The sequence below is a fragment of the Stegodyphus dumicola genome, chromosome 9 (assembly GCF_044657685.1).
Source record: "Stegodyphus dumicola isolate Sdum_Otavi_A_Nest chromosome 9, ASM4465768v1".
In the NCBI taxonomy this organism is placed as follows: Eukaryota; Metazoa; Arthropoda; class Arachnida; order Araneae; family Eresidae; genus Stegodyphus; species Stegodyphus dumicola.
Window position 1 is genome coordinate 21,873,200 of NC_140776.1, and position 25,568 is coordinate 21,898,767.

General features: G+C 33.6%; 1 protein-coding gene and 1 long non-coding RNA gene across 4 annotated transcripts in view; one reads left to right on the top strand and one right to left on the bottom strand.

The window, feature by feature from the left end:
• LOC146995309 (uncharacterized) overlaps nt 1–19,232 on the bottom strand; it is a 43,676-nt gene extending 24,444 nt beyond the window's left edge. Inside the window, exons 1-2 of the long non-coding RNA XR_015042941.1 lie at nt 19,001–19,232; nt 18,811–18,889 (exon numbers count right to left, since the gene is read on the bottom strand). This is a non-coding gene — a long non-coding RNA (uncharacterized LOC146995309). The remainder of the gene's footprint in view (nt 1–18,810; nt 18,890–19,000) is intronic.
• Nucleotides 1–25,568, top strand: part of LOC118181251 (cell adhesion molecule Dscam1-like) — a 1,046,077-nt gene that overhangs the window by 820,773 nt on the left and 199,736 nt on the right. For all 3 annotated transcript variants that reach the window (XM_085823270.1, XM_085823269.1, XM_085823271.1), the window contains 2 exons: nt 1,235–1,519; nt 6,493–6,612. In XM_085823270.1, coding sequence (XP_085679396.1) covers nt 1,235–1,519; nt 6,493–6,612 — 405 coding nt within the window. The remainder of the gene's footprint in view (nt 1–1,234; nt 1,520–6,492; nt 6,613–25,568) is intronic.

The window sequence follows — 25,568 nt, forward strand, 5'->3', positions numbered from 1 at the left end:
TATAATTAAATTTTATACAAATTTTCTTTCAGTTAATTATTTGTTGATATCATTGACCCACCAGCGGACGAGCGATAAAGCCGCTGAACACTGGTAGCTCGGTTGGTTGCACACCTGTTTTCGTGGTTTGCCTCATGTGTAACCTGTATATCAGCTAGTTTCCCTTAAAATGTCCTTCACGAAGGCATCCCTACTTTTAGGCAGATAGCCCTTGAGTGCTTTGCCTAATTCTGATATTAGTTTATGGGAAGAGTATAATTTAAAATGATGGTTTGGTTTATTTGATTGCTGCAAAGCACACGAGGTCTATCTGCCTAAAGGGAGGAATGCCTTTCTTTGAAGACTTTCTATGGTAGACTAGCTCGTACACACTTTGCATATGGGGAAAACCACGAAAACGCGCATGCAGCGCGAGATTCAAACCTCGGACCGAACTACCAGTGTTCACCGACATTACCGCTCGGTCGCTTGTAGGTTAAAGTTTAAATTGAGTAACCCAATAGCCAAAAGCATTACAAACGATGCTTTATTATGATTTTCTTCAATTGAAACGTAATAAAGTGACCATCGTTTCCAGCCTCAATAGTGACCAATGTATATAATGGCTAGTGCCTGCCACTGGTGGGGGAAAGTGAAATTTAATTGATAAAAAGGTGTTGGTTGGTGTTGGTGTATTTAATTATGGCAAAGCACACGAGGGCTATCTGCCTAAACGGAGGGATGCCTTTCGTGGAGGACTTTCTAAGGGAAACTGGCTCGTATACACGTTACACATGGGGAAAACCACGAAAACGCCCATGCAGCCAGCCCGTTCGCGGGATTCGAACCTCAGACCGAACTACCAGTGTTCAGCGCCTTTACCGCTCGGCCGCTGGTGGGCCTAATTGATAAAAAGGACACACAATTTTAAACTAAATGTTTTATTGTATAATTCGTTATTAAGTTAGCTTATTATATTTTTAAGGTTTCAATTTTATATTTGAATTAAAGCCAGTTGTACACTGAGTGTTATAATTTATCAACAGGTTTTAAGTTATTCACTATTATCATTTAAAACGCACAGTACAAGGATCTTCATTAGTTTAATCTTTACTCCTTCAGTATCACAAAATATTAAAAATATGTTGTCAAGTTCATTCTGCATATTGACATGCTATAAAGTATAATAATGAAAATCAGTTATATAAATCCAGATTCATAATCAAATGTGAATGCAAGAAATTTTCTGTTTCAGTTGCTCCAGTGATCAATCCATTCCACTTCCCTCCAAATTTGAAAGAAGGAAACCGGGTGATTATCACGTGTTCAGTCATGGATGGAGATCCACCCATTACGTTGTTGTGGTTCAAAGATAATCAACTTCTCAGGGACAACATCAACACACTTATCGACAACTCAAATGAATTCATGTCCACTCTTTTCTTGAAAAGAGTAACTTACGAAAATAATGGAAACTATACTTGCGTTGCATCAAACAAAGCCGACAAGGTTAATTACACTGCATCTATGATTGTTAATGGTAAAGTATCTTTATTTTCATTTTTATAAGAATAGTTATTAAAATATGTAATTTTGAATTTAAGTATACTTGGTACTTACGTATTAACTCAACCACCTCAACTTAGTTCGGCAATTTTTTATACAAAAATAAATGATCATGTATAAAAGAGAAAAATTATTTCTTACGTATATAACTTCAAATACATATGTTACCGTGAAAGACCGAAATTGGAGAATGTCGACTTTCACCGAAGAATGTTAACACTCACCAAATAAGTTGGTGAAAGATCGAATATTGCACTACATTCTTGTATATTCGGACCCTCAGCGGTGTATGTCGACAATCACAGGTATGCTCTGGTGTAAAGTCGAAAAGAGAGGTCATAAAGTGTCATAATAGTTTAAGTTGTTGCAATAAATAAGATTTGAATCACATAATTTAGTAAGTTTTTTATTACTGTTATTTTATTTTCTCATTTAGAACGTACTGTATAATTAAGTAAGTTTTTAACTTCTATTATTTTCCTTTCTCATTTTGAATGTATTGTGTGTTTTAGGTTCTCATGTTCTTAAGTTCTTATTTCAAGTTTCAAGTGCGTTTATTTGCGACTGAATTACGGAGAAGAAAATATAATATTGTTGTATGTTTAACATTCACCATTAGTACATGGTGAATGTCGACATTGACCGGTGTAAGTCAGAAATAAGAGTATTTGGAAAATATTTCGGACATACACCAAGAGACTATGGGAATGTTGACATTCACCGGTGAAAGTCGACATTCTCCAGATTTCGTTGTTTCACCGTACAATATATATAGAAATAGATTTTTTTATCTATCTGTTTATCTGTTAGGCATTTATCCTAACATTTCGATCAAGCATTTATCCGAACAATCCATCAATAAACCCACTACTAGTGAATTTTTTTCTGTTCAAATTTCATGGCAGATACTTTAAGAATAATTTAAAAGCAATTTTTCCTGTAATGATTTTGCAGGAAAATACTGTATCCTGCAATTTCGCTGCCAAATTACAAATTCCACAAACGCAAATTTTAAGACTAAGTAAAAAAAAAAAAAAAAAAAAAAAAAAGAAAAAAGAAAACAAGTAATATAAAAAAAATTAAAATCAATTCCTACTTACGTCAACAAAGAAAAATTTTAAAAATACAAAAAGAACTTTAAAGTACAAAAAAAAAAATTTAATTAAAAATTATAACAATTTTTAATATGTGAAAATACTGAATTAACATCAAATGTCATCCACTACAAGTTTAAAAAAATGTATTTGAACATGAGTGGATGAATAAAAATGTGTTATTCACTATTGAAAATTTTAACAAGATATAGGGAGAATGTGAGCTAATAGTAGGAATTTAAAAAAGGAAATACGATTTGTTTCTAAAAACAGTTGTTATCTGAAATACAACAAAACGAACGGCACATGAAAAATGGCGACACTGCGCTTTAAAATGGAAGACTTTTATAGCGCATGAGTCCTGAAGTACAGCGCAATTTGAAATTTTGCCACTTATGCTAAATTCGTTACGTTAATGTGTAAGTACCGTATACTTTTAGTGTTGTATTAACTTTAGAAGTCTTTTATATATATATATATATATATATATATAAGACTTTATCTTTAGAAGTCTTTTAGGGCTGCTGTACCACATTTTGTTACATTACGTTTTGTTACGAATCCATTACATTAAGTTTGGCCCTGCGTAATCTGGCAAATGTTGCCAATGCTTAAAGGCAACTTCAATTTATGCTTCCGGCGATATGGTTAATAGCCAGTGTCCGGATGCTATCATTCGACACGTCATCAGATCTTTAATTTACCTTTTAAAACTATTAATGACAGATGCATTTAACTGATATAATATAAGATGTGTTTAAATTTTAATTTGTCTAACTAATAATTTTATGAACATTTTCAGCATTATTGAACAATAACAAATAGTCAAATTGTCAATGAAATCAGTAGCAAATAGTTGTATTGTCATATATTTACGCACTTGCTACATTATCCTTTTCTTTTTAACAAATTCCATATTCTCGATATTTTATATTCATTGGTTTTTCAACTAATCAAAGATATTTAAAAAAACACAATGTGTTTAACCAATTTAGAATGCAAGAACATAATTATCTATATATTTAAATAAATATTGTTTTTGTTCACAAATTAGAAAAATCTGAGCACCTATCAAATTCCTACTTAGTGAAGGCTTTATTAATTGGTGTAATAAGAGGACTTCTTCCAGCGATTTGCGCTTTAATATATAGTAATTCTCTTTCTTCGCTACAGCTATTACAGACAATTAACGTTTCAGTGGAAATTGATGATGAAATTCAGGTTATTAATAAGACCTTGATATTGACATTCATTTTGCTTACGTTCGTGAACACTGTGAAAATTTTGGAAGTAAGAGGAAACAAAGCTAGCACGAAAATTCGTATTGATTTAAATTTCAGTATTCCTGTTTCTTCCTGGAAGCGCTTTGATAGGAATGATTTATTTATAGAAATGATTTATTTATAGAAATGATTAATGCCAGTTACAGCTTATAGATTAAGCTTAATAGAATGGAGGCTTGCACTCGTTTTTGGCTTTTGGAGAACCGTAGTCCCCTTTCTTGCAAGCATATCAGCCATCTCATTCCCATAAATACCACAGTGTTGATAGAAATGATCTTATATATATTTTGAACAGAGACTTTCTGGCCTCACCAGAAGCACAATGGACCAAAAGTTGATTAGTTTTCAACATATATTTTAAAATAACTTAATATGTAACTGAACGGTAGAAATTTTAAGAGCTATTTAAAGCTATTTGGAATGCTTCAAGAGATTTTATGCAGCTGGGGCAGCGGCGATGAAGGTATTAAACTTCTTGAATATGTTCATCGTGTCTAGCAGAGAAAGGTACTTCAGACAGCCTTGAAGCATTTAAATGTATCTTGGTGATCAATTTTTTCTGGACGTATTTGTACTAAGAATACAACTTCTTCTTTTCGGAATTTCATTCTCAATTTAGATTATTGAGTTTTGAACATTTTCTTATTTTTATTTTACTTATTTTTTTAATAATTTTTACCCTAATTTTTAGTGCTACTATACATTTGTTTATAAATTGTGTTAGTACTGTAACTTACTTGTGTAAGCCTCATGTATACTTTATGGAGCACGGAGAGTTAAAAATATATGAAGATGTTTATTGCATTAATACACCAAATTTCGTTTCTAAAAGAATCACTCTGGTGTGCGCCAGAATGAAATATCTAGGTACTAGTTAAGAGAATTTTTTTTCTTAATTTTTAGATTATCACTTGCTCTATTTGCTAAAAATTAAGTGCACAAAGACATTAAGTTATTTGGGTATTTGGGTATTTCCGTGTCTATCATGAAAATTGCCTATCGTCGAACCACGGAAATTGGCGGAGATCCTACCAAATTCGCACCAGTCGTTCCTGCGGAATTTGGAAGGAACTGGACATCTCTTTATTTAATAATCAGCACTCGCCCCACTTTGCTTCTGCGCTTCGTTAAAAGCATTTCGTTGATTTCTAGTATTTTGCTCGGCCTTCCGATTTTACCGGAAGCTCTGTTTAGAACGCTACGAATACAATCTTCCCTCAGGTAACTGCTCATACGAGTATTTAACACTGTTTCATCAGCCATATTCTGCTCATATCGTGTCCATTTATATACACTTTTTTTATAGTCAGAACCCATAACTGAAAATAATCCATTGCTTTCTGTTCTGTAAACGGTAGGTTACAAATTTCAATCATTTTTTTTTCAAAATGAAATGAAAATATTGCAATAGTAGTTAATTTATAACCTTGAACATGAAAACAAAACGTGGTTTACCGGGAATCAATCGGCGTTATATCAGATGAAAGTGCAGATGTAATGAGCGTATTATAACGTTGCTCTTATCCATAGTTGCCCGCTTAATCGCTCTCCTTGGGGACAGTTTCACGGTCGACGGGATAATACGTAAGTACCGCTATGGGTAGTTGAAAATGAAATTTATTACGCTTGTAATGTTGCAATAAAAATGTCTGTACAAGATCCCAAATTAACTAAAAACTACTGCAAAAGGTAATTAACACTGTAAATTATTTGCTCTAAATTATTTTCGTATATTTTAGAACGTTGTTTCTGTTTGAATAGATCTGTTTCTTCAACTTGTACTGTGGCTGTTCTGTGTTCAAATATGCAGAGTGCATTTAAAATTTTCTCATATTGTGCACAAGAAAGACTTACAAATCAAAAAGCTCGAGGACAATAAATAATATCAGTTCTTTTTGAATACGTTACATAAACGAGCGATATAAAGTACTACAGCATTTGCTGCAACAAAAATTTTTCATTGGATGCAAAAGCTTGTCGTCAGTAGCAAATATAGATCCAGAATTGTTCAATTAAAAGAATGCAACTAAGTAACATTTAATAAATTTAAATAATTATTTAATCAGTTAGGAAATTCATAAACGCTTATTAATTTTTAATTTAACTACAACTCCAAATTTAATGAAATTGGTTATGTTTCATATTAAGTGCTCACATTTTTTCCCGACGTTTATGAAAGTTGACTCCGATCGAGCAAGGATCCCGCCATACTTGCACCACTTGTTCTAGCAGAATTTTAAAGAAAAATATGTCACTTTATTTAGTTATACAATCACAGATACATATTACCTGAGATCCTGACAAACTATGAGACTTGACAAATTGTGAGAGTACCTGGTTGAGAGACCTGACAAATTGTGAGAGTACCTGGTTGAGAGAGCTGACAAACTCTGAAAGTACCCGACAAACAAATTAATTGAAACTTTCGCCAATCATTCCATCTGTCCAAATTCCCTTATGACATTTAATATTACACCAAAGGAGTTCTCTAACTAAATATAGGAAATTATGTTAACGAATATATAAGAATCACTTTCTTATGTGTGTATATATATATATATTACTTTTAGTTCCTCCTCAGTGGAAAATACCTCCATCTGATAAATCAGTCGTGGTCGGACAAAATGTTGTTATTGATTGCCAAGCTGACGGCTTTCCACAACCTAGGATATGGTGGGAAAAATCTGAAGGTAAGAACGTAAGAATGTTTTTTTTTTAATATGCGTGTGTTTTATAAATGTGTAAAACAGCTGTCTTGTTTCTCTTTGTTAACTTGTGAATATTAAGATTTTGTTAAAGTATCAGAATAAACCAGTGTCCATTGGCGGTTTTTCAGTCCCTAGTAGAGGTATCTGAATAACGTGTTTCATAGTATTAATCTCGTTAAAAGGAGCGTTAGTTTAGCAAACTTCTTATCCAGAATTCACAGATTATACTTAGATAATTGGAAGTAAACCTCCTTTTTTAACTTTTAGCATTCTTTTAAATTGAGAGGAAAACCTGAAATTCAGTGTCAGTAATAATACATATAGTTTAATTTGGTTTATATGATTACAGCAAAGTCTTCGAGGGCTATCTACGTAAGGTGAGGAATGCCTTCGTGGAGGACCTTCTAAGGAAAACTCCCCCGTCTACAGATTACAAATGATATTATACAGCGAAAATCCTCATAATTGCGATAACGTACTATAAAATTAGTTGTTAATTATACAAAAATACAAATAAAAAATTAGGTGATTAATAAAAATGTGTATTAATTAAAACATGTGCATAGTCTCAAAATGAAACATTTTTATCGCGCCTTAGCCTTAAAAATGAATCTTTTTTTTTTCTTACTGCTTGTTAATAACTATATTCTAAGCCCTTTCCCATATCTGTCACATAGTATTCCAGAAGTATCATTTTACAATCATATTGTACGTATCTTATGTAAGTACTTGTGTGTTAATTAGGTGTAATTTTTGCGGTATATAGGGGTATTTCTTATCTTCGTTAATTGTGTATTACATGTACTTGCTTATGAACCAAATACATTTAATTTTTGTATTATATATATATGTATAAATTAGCCTTCGTAAATATTCTATTATAGTTACATGCATAGTGTATTAACGCATGTAAATGGTGTATTATTCATATGTGTAGCCCACCATAGCAGATAGTGTACCAAACCTACGATAGTAAACTGTGTATTATATATAAGTATGTTGCCTATCAGTTTATTAATTATTATGCTTAATCCTCTTACTATAGCGCTTCGTACATATATTATATAAAAGTGTGTTGTGTATTAGTGTATATATGCATCCAATAACTATGCTGGTATGAATATGTAGACGTTTTCAATTATCTTATTGTATTTATGCATGTACTTGGTGTATATAGTAATGGCAATGTCTTTTGACTTAGCCTTTGTACGGCCGTGTGTAATCTTTACTGCAATAAACTCCCGATGCCGTACTTGAGAGGCACCGGGAAGGTGCAGCTCTGAACAGTTGCGGATACCGGACGACACCTCATTAGTCATATAAAGTCGTCCGGCCCCGCATTCATCTTTCACTCGAAATATACATTATCCCACAAACCGCTGGTTTGTACTAATTTAGTGCATAAAGAATTAAATATTGGAACTGTTATGTACAAATTCATAATGAATTTAATTCTAAGTGAATTTAATATATTTTTATTAAGCAACGCATTGCATTGCATTTCTCAAAAGCTAGCAAAAAATTAATCTATAAGCGGGTGTGATTTCTTATTCCTTAATGCAACTCTTTCATAGCTCAAAGACTGGTGCGAACCCCTTAATGTAATGGATTTCCCCTTAACTTTCAGCACTGAACACGTATTTCTTTCGTGGGAAGAAGCTGAAAACGCATCTTTGAAAGAGTTAGATATTTCTCGGAAGAATGGTTGTAAGTTATTGATTTTTTTTCATTGCTTCTAGAGAGCTTAAGATAGGATTTGAATGGGTAGAAATTAATTTATAAATTATTTGAGCCAATGGTGAATTTAGAGGCGATCTTCATTTTCGAGAAGACGGGGTCTAAAAGTTGTTGAACGAGAAGTAGTAGCCGAGTTTACTCACCTTACTGACCAGAGCTACAGGTCGAGAGTCCAGTTTTCTCGGAGAAAGATACTGTTGAGCCATCCTGGTCATGGCAGCATTTGCTATGTTGAAAATCGGCCAAAAACATTTTCTTAGCTACCGTGGTCATTGCGAAATCAAGCTCTCTATTCTAAACTCGGATCTAGCGCGCTAAAAACTTTACTTTTCTAGTATTTTAATTCGTGCCTAAGGTACTGTAGAAAAATGCTTGAATGCTCGAAAGGGTACGCTGGAATTACGGAAGCTAACTTCCAGAAGGGCTGTTCGCAGACTAGTGGAAAGCAACGAATCTAAAGAAAGAAAGAAAAAATACCTGACAAGTTTCTCCTACAATTTGTATCTAGGTGTTAGTGTGGATTCAGTTATTATCCAGTATTATATGTCAGCGGGAAAGAAGTGGCACGTTCGTGGTATAGTATAGAACTCTAAACAAGTGGGCTAATTTCAATATTTTGTTAATAGACTGAGTTTCCAAATATAGGGTTTCGAAGTTTAGTTATAGGATTCTGTCAAGATATGTACTCTGCGGAAAAGGAAACTTAAATGTTCGAATGGGATAGAAAATGGATATATGATCTTAAGTATCTCTCAGGCCAAACTGGTAATTTAATACTGTTTTCCTGTTATAAAATGAACGAGTACTTTAAAAAAATTGAGAGTACTTAAATTCTGAGTACTTTAAAAAAGAAAACAAGGAAAAGAGAGGAACATGTTGCAAGGATCTGGATTTAGTTATCCCAGCTATCTTTACTTATGTTAATCAATAATTAATAAATATGTTTTGATTGTAAATTTTTATTTATGTTTATTTTATTAGTGGTCTATCCTTAGGGAAAACATGGATGTGGTTTAATCCTAGTATCCGGTGCACACTGGATTTGGCTACTTTTGGCGACTTTATGATGAGCAGCAAAAACGGGACATATACGATGAGTAGTTAACGGGTCATTCAAAGAAAATATGTAGTTAAACTTAGTATATACCATGTATATAGTATATATACTATCTGTGTATATTCATATACTCTGTATGTATATAAGTATATATATAGACGTTCTTTGGATCATTTTTGGTGTTGGCGATAATTTTCAAAGTCGCGCCAAGGCTGCACCGTATACTAGGATTTTACCATGGATGTTTTAAATCGAATCTGGGTAACTTAATTTCAGTCTAGTCACGGAATTAATTATTTATGTGTAACTGAAATTGCGATTTGATTTATTACCATTTTATATGAGCTGGTGATTGAATTTTCACTTGTTTGGATTATTCTTCCCTGGTGTTTGAAATGTTAGTATTTGCATTTGTAGGAAAGGAGATTATGGCTAGAGTTTAGGAATTATTGTGTATGAGATTTACGTGTCTTCAGGAAAACATTGTTTTGAAGGAAGATTTTATTTTTATATTTGAAAACGAATTGCGCTTTAATTTTTTACTGAAAGAGAATATTTTTTATTTTATACCAAGACATCAGAGAGAATATTCTCTCACTTCAATCTCAATCATTTTGACTTAAAGTGTTTGAATTGGATTGATATAATTTGCTTCACACAATTTCTGAATTTAGTTTAGCTGCAGTTATTAGTTTCTGAATTTCAAATCTTATGAAAATCCATTTTAATATATTTATATGACACAAATTTTCCAGTTCAAAAAATTCATAATTTTTAAGTTTATCTAAATTTTAATTCAACCTAACACCGCGAAAACTTGTTAACATTGAACCATGGAAATTACCAAAGATTCCGCCAAAGTTTACCAACATTGCCAATTGTGTTCCTGCGGAATTCTAAAGAAATTGACGACTCTTTATTTAACAACCAACTAGTATTTGATTTATATTGTTTTTAAGCTTCCTAAAAATGCTTTCGTCGATTTCTATTATTTTTTAGGACTTCCTATTTACTAGAAGCTCTGTTTAGAAGGCTATGTGTGCAAACTTCCCTTAGGTTATTGTTCCAGTATATTACTCTTTTGTGTGTCATATTCAGCTGATTCAGCTGATAATATCGCGTCCATTAATATACATTTTTATGGTAAGATTCCGAAACTTTGAGAATAACCCACTGATTGCTGTTCTGTAGAACGCAGGCCTCAAAATTTTAATCACATTTTTTTTTTCAAAAATGCAAGAAAATAAATACAGAAATAAAAGTTAATTTTTATCTTCGTTCATAAAATCAGAAGGTTACGGTTCTGTTACCGGTACCGGATTAAAAATGTATGCGCGTGCATATGTAGACGTATGTGCATATATGTATGCACACACATACATCCGTGTTTATACATGCACACAATGAACACATATATCCATACGTACATTTCAGAATCCGGTTCTAGAAACAGAACAATACCAACAAAATGTGGCATATCGAGAATTAATCGGAGTTACATTAAACCAAAACGCACATGTTGTTACTTCTCAATTATTCATAATTAGCTCAAACCAAAACGCACATGTTGTGAGTGTGTTATTATGTCTCAATTAATCATAATTAGCTCAAACTCGTGTTGCCTAGCAACGGTTTCATATTCGACGATCTATACACAAGTACATGTAAAATTTATTTGCTTGCTAGCCACAAATTTCATTTGGAGATTGTTTTAGTATCTTGAAAAAATAAGTGTTTTTCATAATTAAATTAATATTTTGGAAACTTCAGAAACCACGGCGATAAAGCAGATTACTATAGTTCATTCTGATGTACAACTGTTTGATCAAGATTATTTGCCACTTACGTAATAGCACAACCACCTTGGCGATATTTCACAGATAAAAAAATACTTATCGGATGCTGTTTCGTAGCCTACGCGATTTTTAATAAATATTCTCAAACTATCCATATTTATCGAAAGTTGCCAGACATTACCAAGAGAAAACATATTTTAGCAATTTAAAATACAAATTTTAATTTACCCATAAGGGTACTATTTTGTTATGTCGCGAATTTCAATTACTAATATGTGTTTTAAGTCATTATTATTCTAATATTTTTATTTGTATTCATGTGTATTTTAATCTGGAAAAAGAAGTATTCTTAGGCTCTTAAGGTGTTGTTTAACTTGTTGTTCTTGAATAGGAATTGTAACAAAGGCGAGAGACGGTTGCGAGGACACACATCTGGTTTATGGCCGTTTCACTAACAATGTCGCCCTTTTAACTCTTTGCGTGGGAAACGGATGTCGCTTTGTAAGTTTGCAGTTTTATTACTTCAAGACAGTGGGGGTGGCTGGTAATTGGATTTTCGTAAAAGCTTAGTTTCATTTGTTAGTTGGGGGGTCTATTTTTTTTCTCACGTTATAAGTGCAGATGTTTTTCGGATTGCATTGTCAGATTTTCTGGTGTTTGATTCGTCATGGGTGTGTCATTTTCTCAATTTAGATAACATAAAATTCCGGGATTGGTAAGATATAATTTTATGATTTTTTTGAAAGCCTATGAACTCACAGAGGCGGAGAAACCGAGTTTTCCTGGGTGCTTGCACCAGGCTAGAGATCATTCTGATTCTGATTTTCAAGAAGAGTAAGAGGAGAAAAAGCGGGGGCTTGACCCTTCGGGTCTTGCTTCTCGCGAGCCGCGTGAACAGCCGGCAGAGGGTATGATTTTTCTCTCGGCTTTTAGCTGGCGAGAATTTGCGTTGGCATAAGGCATAGAGCTCAGCAGAAGAAGTTCGATTTCTCTTATCCCAAGAATTGTTCGGCAGATTCTCTTGGTGATCCTGACATCCTGATGCGGTGTTCCTGTTTTTACCGGCTTTGACTTCCTAATTAGATTTTGTTCCAAAGGTGCTCTACGCTTATGGTGAGTTTCGGGGCTTCCAGAATGAAAGAGACTCGTGTAGGACTCTTCTAAGGTGTGCGTTGCTGTTTATTCTGCCTGTGCCAGCTGCGTCGATTTTTTTCCATCATTCCATGCTCTGGAATTTATTTATTGTAAGGACAGCTTCAGTGGTGTTGCAACCAAGTCATCTTTAAAATTCGCAAGAACTGTCTGCCTCCATTAACGATGATTTTGTGAATAAAGGACAGCAGGAATAATGTGGTGCTCGAGTAAACTTTGGACGCTGGACGATCTGTGGAGCTGTCAAATCACCTTATTAAATCAGTATACGAAGGTATTTCCGAGTAAAGTGAGTGTTGCAGATTGGACTTACCATCGGACGCTGTACTCGCTGTCAGTTGAATTTCGTTTGGAAAATGCATTTTTCCACCTTTGGATCTACGGGCTTCTTGCCCTTGAGTTTTGAACGAGGGACTTAGTTCTATGCATCATGACCTCGACTAAATTATAGTCTCATCAGTTTTTTTTTTTTTTTGTGTGTTTGAATATGTAAGTTACTCAAAGATAATTAAAATAGAAAAATGCAACGAAAGGTGATGCCTAGTAATGGTGCCGTTAAGAAGAAAATTTCAGTCTCTCCTCCACGAATAGAGTCTTCATCTGTCTCGATGTTTCTTCCTCGCCTTCAAGAATCATTTTCCGCTTTGCAAGAAATTCGTTCTCCACGAATAGAGTCTTCATCTGTCTCGATGTTTCTTCCACGCCTTTAAGAATTATTTTCCGCTCTGCAAGAAATGCCGTCACTGCTAGCTCCGGGGTCGCTACTAGATAATGCATCACTTAACTGGAACAACGACTAACTTCAATATTGGATTGTAAATCAACTATCTGAGGAACTGGGAACCGCCTTAGTGCATCCTAAATCAATTAGAAACTTCTCGACTCCATTGAAAATTCATCTACATATGAACTCTTCTCCTTTTCCACCACGCTCGGCAGCCGTCCTCCTTGGCATCAGTGATAATTTTTTTAAATATGAGGGTATTCTCCTCCTCCTATTCACTTGCCGCCTGTGAATTCTCAGATAAGTTTTTTTTTTATTTTATTTTATTTTATTTTTATTTATTTGTTGGTCTGATGTTAAAAAAATTCTGTAGTTAATAGTGATTGAAATAACCTAATTAGTTTAATTAAAATATTGTAGTTGAGTAAATTAACCTAATTCTAATGTAATCATTCTGTTTGTCCTTAAGGTAAATTATTAGATTGGCTAAGGAAATATATCCTTATTAAAATTATTTAATTGAAACGGTGAATGTAACTTAGTTAGATTGGTTAAGGAATTATATTCTCTATTAAATTATTTAATTGAATTTGTGAATTTCTTTCATGGTGAGGATTGATTGGTAACGTTGTCATTATTTGAGCTTCTTTGCTCCTCTTAGGGACTAAATTGCTTGTAGGATGTAATGGCCTGATTTTAATTAACATATTACCCCGTTAAATCGTTCTTTTTGAAAATAGAAAGTTACTATGTGCAATAACCTGAATTACATTGGTATTGATTATCCTGTGTGAAATGTTTTTTTTTTTTTTTGAAAGTATAACTTGTTAATTATTCTTTTTTTTTCTCCCCGGGGAGGGTATTGTTAATTTATCCAAAGTTTTATCTGATTATGTTTACCTGAATGTAATAGAAATAATAGTTTGATATTATTGAGTCTAAGATAAAAGTAATATTACTCTGTAGGGGTATGCATTTGTAGAAAGCAATATTTTACAGTTCAGCTTGAATATAATTTGCTTACTAAGTTAATTACGCATTGTGTAATCATCAATATGTTACAGTTCTGATTGAATATAAATTGCTTTCAAATTAATGGATTAAGTAATTCTTGAAGAATTTAATAAACAGGCTCACTTTTCTAGATCAGTCAATGTTTATTTATTTCTTTTTTTGTGTGTGTGCTCATGATTTTTACCAGTCTTTACTTTAATGGATTTTAGGGTTATTCCGAAATAAACACAACGCAATTAGAACAGGTTTTTGATACTGGAATGTTATGGTAGGAAAGAGTATTCTGGTGTTATGTTCAATCGTAGGATACCTTTGGTAAAGAAGGAAAATTTAGAAAGTAAAAATTCAAAAACAAACATAACATTTTTGGTTTCCCCCACGCACCAGGGAAAAAAAAATTTTTGAGCATCAAATTTTTTTTTTTCAAAACAAAACAAAACAGCATTTCAAAATAGTACCAAGTTAAGTGCCATACAAATAATCCATTCAAAACTAGTAGCAGTGATAAAAAAAATTTTAAAAATTTACTTACAAAGCATTAAGTTTAACAAATTAAATTCAAAATCTAAATGCAACTCATATAACCAATTAAACAGCAACAGGAGTGAAGTGTCATAATAAAAATCCATTTGCAAAACCAGTTAATAAAATTACACAAAAAAAATCACTTACGGGGTGAAGTCCAATCTGCAACACTCACTTTACTCGGGAATACCTTCGTATACGGATTTAATAAGGTGATTTGACAGCTCCACAGATCGTCCAGCGTCCAAAGTTTACTCGAGCATCACATTATTCCTGCTGTCCTTTATTCACAAAATCATCGTTAATGGAGGCAGACAGTTCTTGCGAATTTTAAAGATGACTTGGTTGCAACACCACTGAAGCTGTCCTTACAATAAATAAATTCCAGAGCATGGAATGATGGAAAAAAATCGACGCAGCTGGCACAGGCAGAATAAACAGCAACGCACACCTTAGAAGAGTCCTACACGAGTCTCTTTCATTCTGGAAGCCCCGAAACTCACCATAAGCGTAGAGCACCTTTGGAACAAAATCTAATTAGGAAGTCAAAGCCGGTAAAAACAGGAACACCGCATCAGGATGTCAGGATCACCAAGAGAATCTGCCGAACAATTCTTGGGATAAGAGAAATCGAACTTCTTCTGCTGAGCTCTATGCCTTATGCCAACGCAAATTCTCGCCAGCTAAAAGCCGAGAGAAAAATCATACCCTCTGCCGGCTGTTCACGCGGCTCGCGAGAAGCAAGACCCGAAGGATCAAGCCCCCACTTTTTCTCCTCTTACTCTTCTTGAAAATCAGAATCAGAATGAACTCTAGCCTGGTGCAAGCACCCAGGAAATCTCGGTTTCTCCGCCTCTGTGAGTTCATAGGCTTTCAAAAAAATCATAAAATTAAATCTTACCAATCCCGGAATTTTAAGTTAACTAAAATTGAGAAAATGACACACCCATGACGAATCAAACACCAGAAAATCTGACAATGAAATCCGAAAAACAACTGCACATATAACGTGAGAAAAAAAAGAGACCCCCCAACTAACAGGTGAAACTAAGCTTTTACGAAAATCCAATTACCAGCCACCCCCACTGTCTTGAAGTAATAAAACTGCAAACTTACAAAGTGACAGGAAAGCGCTTTCCGTTTCACACGTATTAGCTAAAAAGACCCTACTGCCTCCATTGTTAGTAGAAAAAAAGGTTATAACCAATAAACCAGGTGTGTTTCCTTGCAACCGTCTCTCGCCTTTGTTACAATTCCTACTCAAGAATAATGAGTTAAATAAAACCTTAAGAGCTTAAGAGTACTTTTTTCCAGATTAAAATACACATGAATACAAATAAAAATATTAGAATAATAATGACTTAAAACACATATTAGTAATTGAAATTCGCGACATAGCATTTCACTTAAAAAAGATCAAATAATTTCAGAGACTTGAGAACAGCGTTCATCTACCAAACGCATCTTCTCTCTGTTCCCTTCAGAAATCTTTAGGAAAACTCTTGTTTCCTAAAGAAATTATACCGCAGTTTCTAATGCTGTCTTTCACTGTTGTCAAATTCCACAAACCCATATTTTAAAATTAAGCTTAAAGCAAAAAATATCGTTGTTTATTTATAAAACCTTTGGAACTTGGAATACAACAAAAAGAACACATACGAAAGTGGCGTCGTTGCTTGACTAAAGGATTGTTATCAGCGAGGTTGCCCGAAGAATAGTTTTGCTCATGGTTGCTAGAGTTTGACTCATTCTGAAAATTTGGTGACTCCTACAAAGGTGGTTGAGATAATACGTAAGTTTCGATTATTTATTTCTCTAATGCCTACAAAATAAAAATGAAAATTTTAATTAGCTGTTTTGGAGCGACATGTTTGAATAAATAAAATCTCTGTCCGTTTCATTTATATTTCACTGATTTTATGCTTCAGTTGTTTCATTTATTTACTGAAACGTTTAGTAGATAATGTTCCTGCGATTAGTATATCTTCGCCACTAATCGATTCAACTGTAAATCTCAATATAAACTTAAAATTTTCTTAACGATTACATTGAAATGAACATTTCTAATATACATCGATCTTTTAAGTAAAAAAATGAATACTGGTTTCAACGTTTTTAACCCTCTAACCGGTAATGTCGTATATATACGGCTTAGATTGCTTTTTGTGATATTTGTAAGAACGTACATATATACGTGCATATTAAAATACATCAAAGAAATTAAGGCAATATATTAAAAGTACACAAATTCAGGTACAAAATACCAGAAGTCTTGCATTAAAAATCAAGAAAATAATTTTTCCTCATAGTAGTTTTGGGAAATTTGTGCTTTCTTGACGAATAGATCTGGCTGGTCAGACTGAGGCAAATTTCCCCATTTCTTAAACAGAATATCTAAAGCAAATAGATATGTACATTTTTTACATTCCGTGTAAATAATATTTTATAACTTTTAAAAATGCAAGAATTTGATGTACAGTAATCCTACTGAATGTTAGGGAATAAAGTTATGAAAACACACTTATATAAATGAAAATTTACTTTGGCATATAAAAAAAACTTGAAAAAAACGTCATGGCTAATTTAATACAATACAATCTATGCCAAGAAAATGGAAGACAAGTAGGTCTCTCTGGTTGGATGCTTCTTAGTAATTGCGATGATTAAATTGAAAAGGATGATTTAAATTGCTTTAATTTGCATGTTTCATTGCCTTAAAGATATCAGAATTAATAAGTTATAATACTAGAGCCTTGCTTGTCACTAAATTAGTGAAAAGGGAAGTTAGCTTTCCAGCTTATTTTCCATGCTGTGTTTATTTATGCTTAACGTTTCTAATTTAAATTTCATTAAATTACTGTGCGGCTTTCAAAACCATTTTGAAGTTGTAAATTATGTCTGTTGTTTCACTGCGAACAATTTTTTCTCATTTTACTTTTCTTTCGGAGATGACAATAAAATATGTTATGTTTTCATCTTTTTAAAACATCTGGTTGAAGAGAAGATTGCTCATTTCACTTTCAGTTTCTCCTAATAGTTATTGTCGTACGGATATGCCGCACTGAATTTAATACTACTGTATAATTGCATTCTTACTTTAGTCTTTCTTACTTTATCCTTTCAAAATAAAATCTCAATATTTGGTATCATTTGTTACAAATATTGAAAAATTTGAGATGAATGTAATACTAGGCAAGTGATGGATTCTTATTGTCTGCAACTTTAACTGAAGCAAGCAAAATTTGAAGAATAAGATGAGGTTTATAATACCCAAATCCTTCTGCTTCTCCTTAATAAGTTCGCTGCCAATCATGAGTTATCTCGTGCATCGAAGTTTGTGTTTAGAAGCCAGCTACGAGTTAATTCGTACGACGTTATTGTTTTACCTAAGCCAAATATACGATCAAACTCGTAGTATTTTCGTGTTCTTTGAAAGGTATGTGGCTTTGAGTATTATAAGAAAAAAAATTGGCGCAATTCAAGATATTTCTTATAATTAACATCCGTATAACATAAGTAATCATAAATTAAATAACACAGGCATTGTAAAAGTAATCAAGAAATTTATGGTAGTCTTTGTTATGATAATTGTTGTAAAAATAATCAATTGTGTTGTTATAAGCAACCGCCAACTACAAATATACTCGTTACGAGTATTCCCATAGTTGGCGCTCTCATAAAACATTCCATCGCAAACACCGACTACGATATAACTCGTATAATTAATAAAGCAATTCAAAATTATCTAAATTCAACAGCTTTCCCATAAATAGATGTTTTGTATATTTATTCCAAAGGGCGTTAGCCCAGAAGGGGCGTTTCACTATAAACTTTTGTTTTATGTTTACTATATTTATGTATTACACTATATTTATTTATAATATATATTTATGCATTTATGATTTATTTTATGCTATATTTATAAATTTCATTATATTTGTTCCACTACATTTATATACCCTTTAGAGTACATTTCCGTTTAGCAGGCGCAAGTCTCGCCAAGCAGACTTTATTGGCGACTACATACAGTATACACATATAAAATGTTAACAAATATTAGTTCTAAGAATTTTTTATTTTGAAGGCATAAACCTTTTAATGCCGTTTAAAATTTCGTAAGAAGCTAATAAATAAAGACAATAAATTTGTAAAAGGTTATTAATTTAAGAACTTACTACGCTGTCATGGTTCAACATCCTGATTCGCCGGTTCATATCACGGGACCCCAAGTGATCTCATCTCACGTAAAGTGCGCTATAAAAATGTAATTATCTCAGTAATTATCTACATTAATTTCAAGTTAAATCTTAATTTGGAATACAAGTTGAAATGCAAGAATTATTTCATTTCGTACGAATAGCTTACTCAGAAATTATGTAAAACCGCAGTCCTTTACTTCCCTAGTGCATTCTCATTAAAATTGATGCATTTATAACCTTTAACTTTGCCTTTTCTACATTTTCGCCTTCGGGTGAGCGGTGGGATTGCATCCTATTTGACTTATTTACTGCGAATGGCCTTAGGGCATAAAATTGAACTATCTGGTAAAAATTGTAGGAAACTGTATGCCAATATTGAAAGAAACAATCAAAGTGATAAGAAACGCTGCTACTCGTTTTGAAAATGAGGCGTAAAAGGTTACCAGCGAGGATATTCCGTTTGCACCAGATGTAACATTATTGGCGACTTTATCGCCTGCGCCGGCAAAACGGAAAAGTACTTATTTTAGTTTTATTTTTATTTTTGTTTTTTATTATATTTTATTTTTTGTTTTCCACTATAAACTCTAAACTTTTGTTTCACTCTAAACGGCGTTTCACTTTTCAAATTGTTGTCAGAAAATATTAGAGACGTGTATTAGAGTTAAACAAATTAAATAAGGAAGAACCTACGTTTCTCGCATTGTGACAAAGACCGGTTCCTAAAGAATCCAATTTTGAATAGCTTACGTCTCCAGCCGAATATGGGCATCTGGAAGCCCGAATTCGGAATTTGTTTTATTATCTATTTCATATTTACCTATTTCATATTAATATAATAATTTATGATTTTTTGATTAAGAAACTCGACGATTTCAAAGCGAGCAATGCAACATCGTGCGGGGGCAAAAAAAAAATTATCTCTCGCGCGCGAGACTGTGTATCGGAAATTCTAAAGATATGCTCTTTTTAAATTATTTTGCAATATTTCGGTTGAACTGAATCTTATTGTTTAAATGCAAAGAACATGTTATTTAATAAATAAAAGTAGCACACAAAACATTTAAAAAAGTCCCTTTGGGCGTAAAATAAAATCTGAAATCTTTCCAATTTTATTTACATTTAATTAAAATTTGTTAGCATGTTGGAATCGTTTTAGAAAATGGCACTCGGCAGCGAACATGTTAAAAATTTTGTTGATTAGTTATCAAGTGTTTCTCGCTTGTGAAATATGCTATAGCGATAAGAAAGCTGCATTTATATAAAATACAATAAAGGATTCTGCAATTCTCTTCCCTTGCATTTAATTCGTGTATAGAGAAATTCTTTTTTTTTTTTTTTTTTTATGTATAGAGAAATTTCGTGTATAGAGCGTTCTTCTCTATTACTGGCACAGATAACCCAATAGTCCGTCCGAACTAGGTTATGACACAGCTTCCCACTCTAAATGGTAATGCACCGCATATGAAACCATTTCGCTCGGGTAATAATCTTGAGATCTCCAAGCTCGTTATTTTCAAACGGAACGAAATTTAAGGGAGTTGAATTCATTCCTTTGGCTTGGGAAAGATTTTCGTGAATATGAAGTAAGCTGCAAATCTAGATGACTTCCTGATCCAAAAGAAATTATAATAAAACTTTTATTATTTCGATAGTTATATATTTTTAATATATTGCTCACAGCTCACAGGTTTATGAGGTATGTCGGTACCTATATCTAATCTTGGTATGGGGAAATATATACCTATTTCTCTGGCGAAATATGTTTCACAAAATAACTAACTTGAATATTGATTCTGCTGTGGAGCAGAATTCATGAGTTGTGTTAAATAGTGAGACGTACTTTTTTGCGTATGTTCTTCATTTTTAGAATTATTAAGCGAACTCACTTGATGGCTTTTGCATTACAACATCAGTAACTGTTTATGCAAATGCTCGTTTTGTACAAAATTCTAAAAACGAAAATATATCAGCAGAAAACATAGCTATAGAAAAATATAGCAGAATCCCAATTAATCGAAATAATTTGGTCAGATACTATAACAAACAAAAAGATAATTCGCTAAAAAAAAACAGAAATTTTTTATGTTCAATTTCACGCGAACGAACTGGCTGCATGGCCGTTTTCGTGGTTTTCCTGATGTGTAACGTATATACCAGCCAGTTTCTCTTAGAAAGTCGCTTACCAGAGTCCGAGAGATAAAGTCGCTAAACACTGGTAGTCCATTGCGGGATTCGAATCCCACGAACGGGCTGGCTGCATGGGCGTTTTAGTAATTTTCCCCATGTAACCTATATACGAGCCAGTTTCTCTTAGAAAGTCCTCTACGAAGACATCCCTCCCCTTAGGCGGATAGCTCCCGAGGCTTTTTCGTAATCACATAAACTAAAAGCATCCCTCCCATTAGGCAGATAATTATCGTGTGCTTTGCCGTAATGAGCTAAACCTAAACCAAGATTGAATCGCCCATCAACCGAGATATCTCGCCAAAATCTGGCTGCGTGTTCTTATACCTCGCCAAGTAATCGTATATTAGTTACAGTGTTGCATTTTTGCTCTCGCCGCGTATTCCTATATTATTCATTTTTGATGAGGTTTTCGAAATCGCGTTGTTCATTTAAAAATATACACGTTGCTTGTGTGAATATGACATTAGCAATGTTTAATTTACCAAGTAATGTGGTGGATGCCGTATCATTTTTTCAAGAAAGAGTCTTTTACTTGACAATCGAGCATGCGAAAATGGCTACAGCATGAAACTTTGTGTTCACAACGAAACCATCTGGAGGTGCAATGTTAAAAATTGCAAAAAGGAAAAGACCCTTCGTGTTGGACATTGGTTCAGCGGTTCCAGAATATCGTTCATCACTGCTGTTAGATCTATGTATTCTTGGACGGAGGAGTTGACGTTAATGAAAGTGGTGTAACAAACAATTTAATGTGTGCGAAAGTGCTGCAGTTGACTGGAACATTTACATGCGATAAAATAATAATTATTAGGGTTCGTAAAAATATTCTTAGGAAACAGCATGTGAGTATTAATGTTATTACTATGTAGTGTGTTGTTTATTTTTACATTCGCGTTTCACGAGCTAGTCGAAATTATAGCCAAGACCATGGCGCAAATCTAAATTCGCCAAACATCTTTGGGACCCCTACTACAAAGTACCGAAAATTCATGAATCTATGCATTTTGTAACAAAACTGATTATTGAAGACGTTAAATACGTTTTATAAAATCCTGTACTCGCATAAAATATACGTTTTAGATCCAAATTTGGGAGTTAAAACGGTTCTGAGTTTTGCTTTTTCACATTTTCTCTTTTAGACTCATTATCACTTCAAATTATTTGTATTAATTAGGCAAAATGAGTACTGAGAAATGGCAACAACCAGTTCTGGTTGCCGTATTTACATTCTTAAAATATAGATATTTTCGTTGCAGTAAGAAAAGTTGGTTACTACGTCTAAAAATAAGTCCCGTGTTAGTCTAATAAGTTAAAATTATGTTTTATCTTTTAAAAAGTCTTTGTCTTGTTTTAAAAACACCTTAATGACAAAATTGAATATGGAAATGCAGTTGCGACAAACGTGGAAGGCAAATGCATGTTGCTTGAATAAATTAAAATGGGTTTTGAGATTAACTCTCGTGTATATACTGATAGAAAAAACTTTCAATATAGCCAAACTCTGAAATTGTGTTAATTGTATAGTTAAGGTTTTTTTTTCAACGTTTCAGTCGATTGTAGCAAAACACATTAGGACTATATGGCCAAACGGAGGGATGGATTCATGGAGGATTTTCTAAAGAAAACTGGTCAAGTTCCTTCCTTCCTTCTTGAGGATGTTTTAACATCATGAAATTAATTCAGTTTTACTACAGCAGTTTAGCAGAAAGAATTTTATGTTTATTTCTTTTTTCTGTGCTAATTGTCTGCTATTCGAAACGTACTTTATTTTCAATTTATAGTGTCTCCTCTTGACCTTTTAATATTACGAGTACAAATAAGTTTTCACCGTTTGACAAAAAATAGCACTAACAGTTAAGTTATGATTAAAATTGTCTCATGGAAAACACCATGTAGAAAAGTTAGACATCAGCTAAGAATATTAAAATTTTAGCGATTTTTTATTAGCATCCTGTGTATTTTTCGTGCGAGAATGTCGAATTTTGAGCCGATTGAGTGCCATTTGCAGGAACGTTTGATTTACTTCTTTAATTTTAAGACATCTGCAACTGAGGCACATCGATTATTTGTAGAAGCATACGGTTAGGCTGACCTTAAGTGAAAGAAGCTTTTGTGAGTGATTTCAAAAGTTTAAAGACGGTGACATTGACGTCGAAGGCAAAAAACGTAGCGGAAGGAGGAAAGTGTATGAAAAAATGACGAATTTGAAACATTATTGGATGAAGAATCTTGCCAAACTCAAGTAAAACTTGAATTAAGAGTGACTCAACAAGCAAGTTCAAATCGTTTAAAACCACTGGGAATGACTCAAAAGCAAGGAAGTTGGTTTACGTAATAATTGAAACTGAGAAACTTTGAACTCCGAATTTTTACGCGTGAAATGTTCTTTGCCAGGCATAAACGAAAGGGTTATTTGCATCGGTATAGTCAATGGTGATGAAAGCTGCATCTGCTGCGACAACCCAAGCAAGGAATCATGGGAACTACCTGGCCTTGCTTCAACATGGATAGTCAAGTCTAATATCCATTGAATATAAAATTGTTGCATGCATGGTGGGATCAATTTGGTACCATGTATTATAAGTTGATGATACAGAAAGAAACCATTACTCGGGCTCTCTACGGAACGTATCTGATAAGACTAAGCCAAGCCCTCAAAGGAAAGTGCACCCACTACTACTCCAGACATGACAATTAACCCTTTCCGGCATGCTACCTTTTAAAATTGGAGTTTTGATTTAAAAAAAAAGTAGGCAGTCTAATTAGGCCTAGAGGAGTACACAAGTAAAATTTTGTGAAGATAGCACTTATCGTTTAATTCTGTGGGTGTGCCCAAAGTAGGCGCACTTATTGAATACAGGTTCGAAAAGAGTGCTGAAACGAGCATTGTTGTCAAAGAACTGGCCGATGAAATGCGGATAAACAAAGAATACAGACTCTCAGTTGTCCTAGATTATCGGTGAGCCCGGTCTGGGCACACCTAGGGTTCGCCGTGTGATTTTAGTCAAGATTTCAAGGTTGAAATTTAAAACTAATATAGAATGTGATTTGCATACAACAAAAAAATAACATAGAAATTTATTTTCAAACAATTCCTTTTATACCCTAAAAAAATCTGGAAGATTTCTTTGAAATATGAGGGTCTTAAAAAACTAAACATGGCTAAAATATATGGACTGGTTTGTGTTGAGCTGCCATCTACTATAAATAAAGAACGTTCAGAGTAACCTATTGTAGCTTATAAATACTTTTCATTCAGTTTTTCTGTGCGTACAGAAGAAAATTTTTAGGTGTGTCCAGATCGGTCACACTGTGCAGCAAAGGATTAAAACCACTGGGAATGATTCAAAAACAAGGAAGTTGACTTCTGCCGCCCTATCTGTATAGTGGTTAGCGTCGCTGACTGCTGTGTCGAAGGTTTGGGTTTCGAAATTTTGGAAAAGGCATGGATGTTTGTAAGTGTATAGTGACACTGCGGCATGGCGGCACTTTGGGAAAGTCCTCTCATGTGGATTGGTGGAAGAGGACATGGGTGGGAGACCTCCGGATCCCTCGTGGGTAATCTCCCTCAAAATTGGCGGTGGAAAATAGAAGTCCAACATCTCTTGGGAGTAGACTCTGGCAACCATTGTTCCATGTAATATGTAGTAGGCTCTGGCAACCATTGTTCCATGTAATATGGACAAGACTACAACAACATGACAATTATTCCCCTATATGATAAGCTCATCCACATGTTGTGATCAAAACCTACTCAGAAACACTCAAATGAGAAGTTAGCCCTCTCCGGTTGTATTCACCAGATATTGCTCCTTCTGATTATTACTTCTTTCGATTGATGACGCATGACCTGTCTAAGCAGAGCTTCACATCATATGAAGATACAAAACATTGGGTTGATTTGTGGATAGCCTCGTAAGATGAAACGTCCTTTCGACGCGGTATCCGTATGCTGCCAAACAGTCGGGGAAAAGGTAGTGGGTAATGATGGAGAATACTTTGAATAAAATATTACGTACCGTTTTCAAAATAACTGCCCAATTTTTTATAAAAAAATGGCTGAGACTTATTTGTAATCCCGATATATATTTTTCCCAACATTCTTTTACTGAAAAATTTAACTACTCTGAATCTATTATTAGTGCTAAAAATTTTACTCATTATGTTAACGATAAAAGGTTGGTAATTTAAGTGGTTTTCCTTCTTTTGAAAATCATAGAAATACTTTTGATATTTCCTTTTTCCTTATCTGACAGCTATTTTTTTTAATTTCTCCAAAGATAACTCTGGCCCATATATTTCATTACTGAAAGCTTAAATGAATACCTCAAATCTGAATGTTTAGAGAGTTAACAATTACCGGTGTAATTTTATCAAACTAAATATTTGCTTAAACTAAGTAGATATTTTTAAAAGCAAATAATGTCAGTTGCTTGTAAAGATAGGGGAAAATGATAAATGTTTCTTCTGCTAATAACTGGGTTTGGTTACTATTACTTTGCAGCCGCTCAGATGGTATAGTTGTTAGAGGAAACTACTGCGGT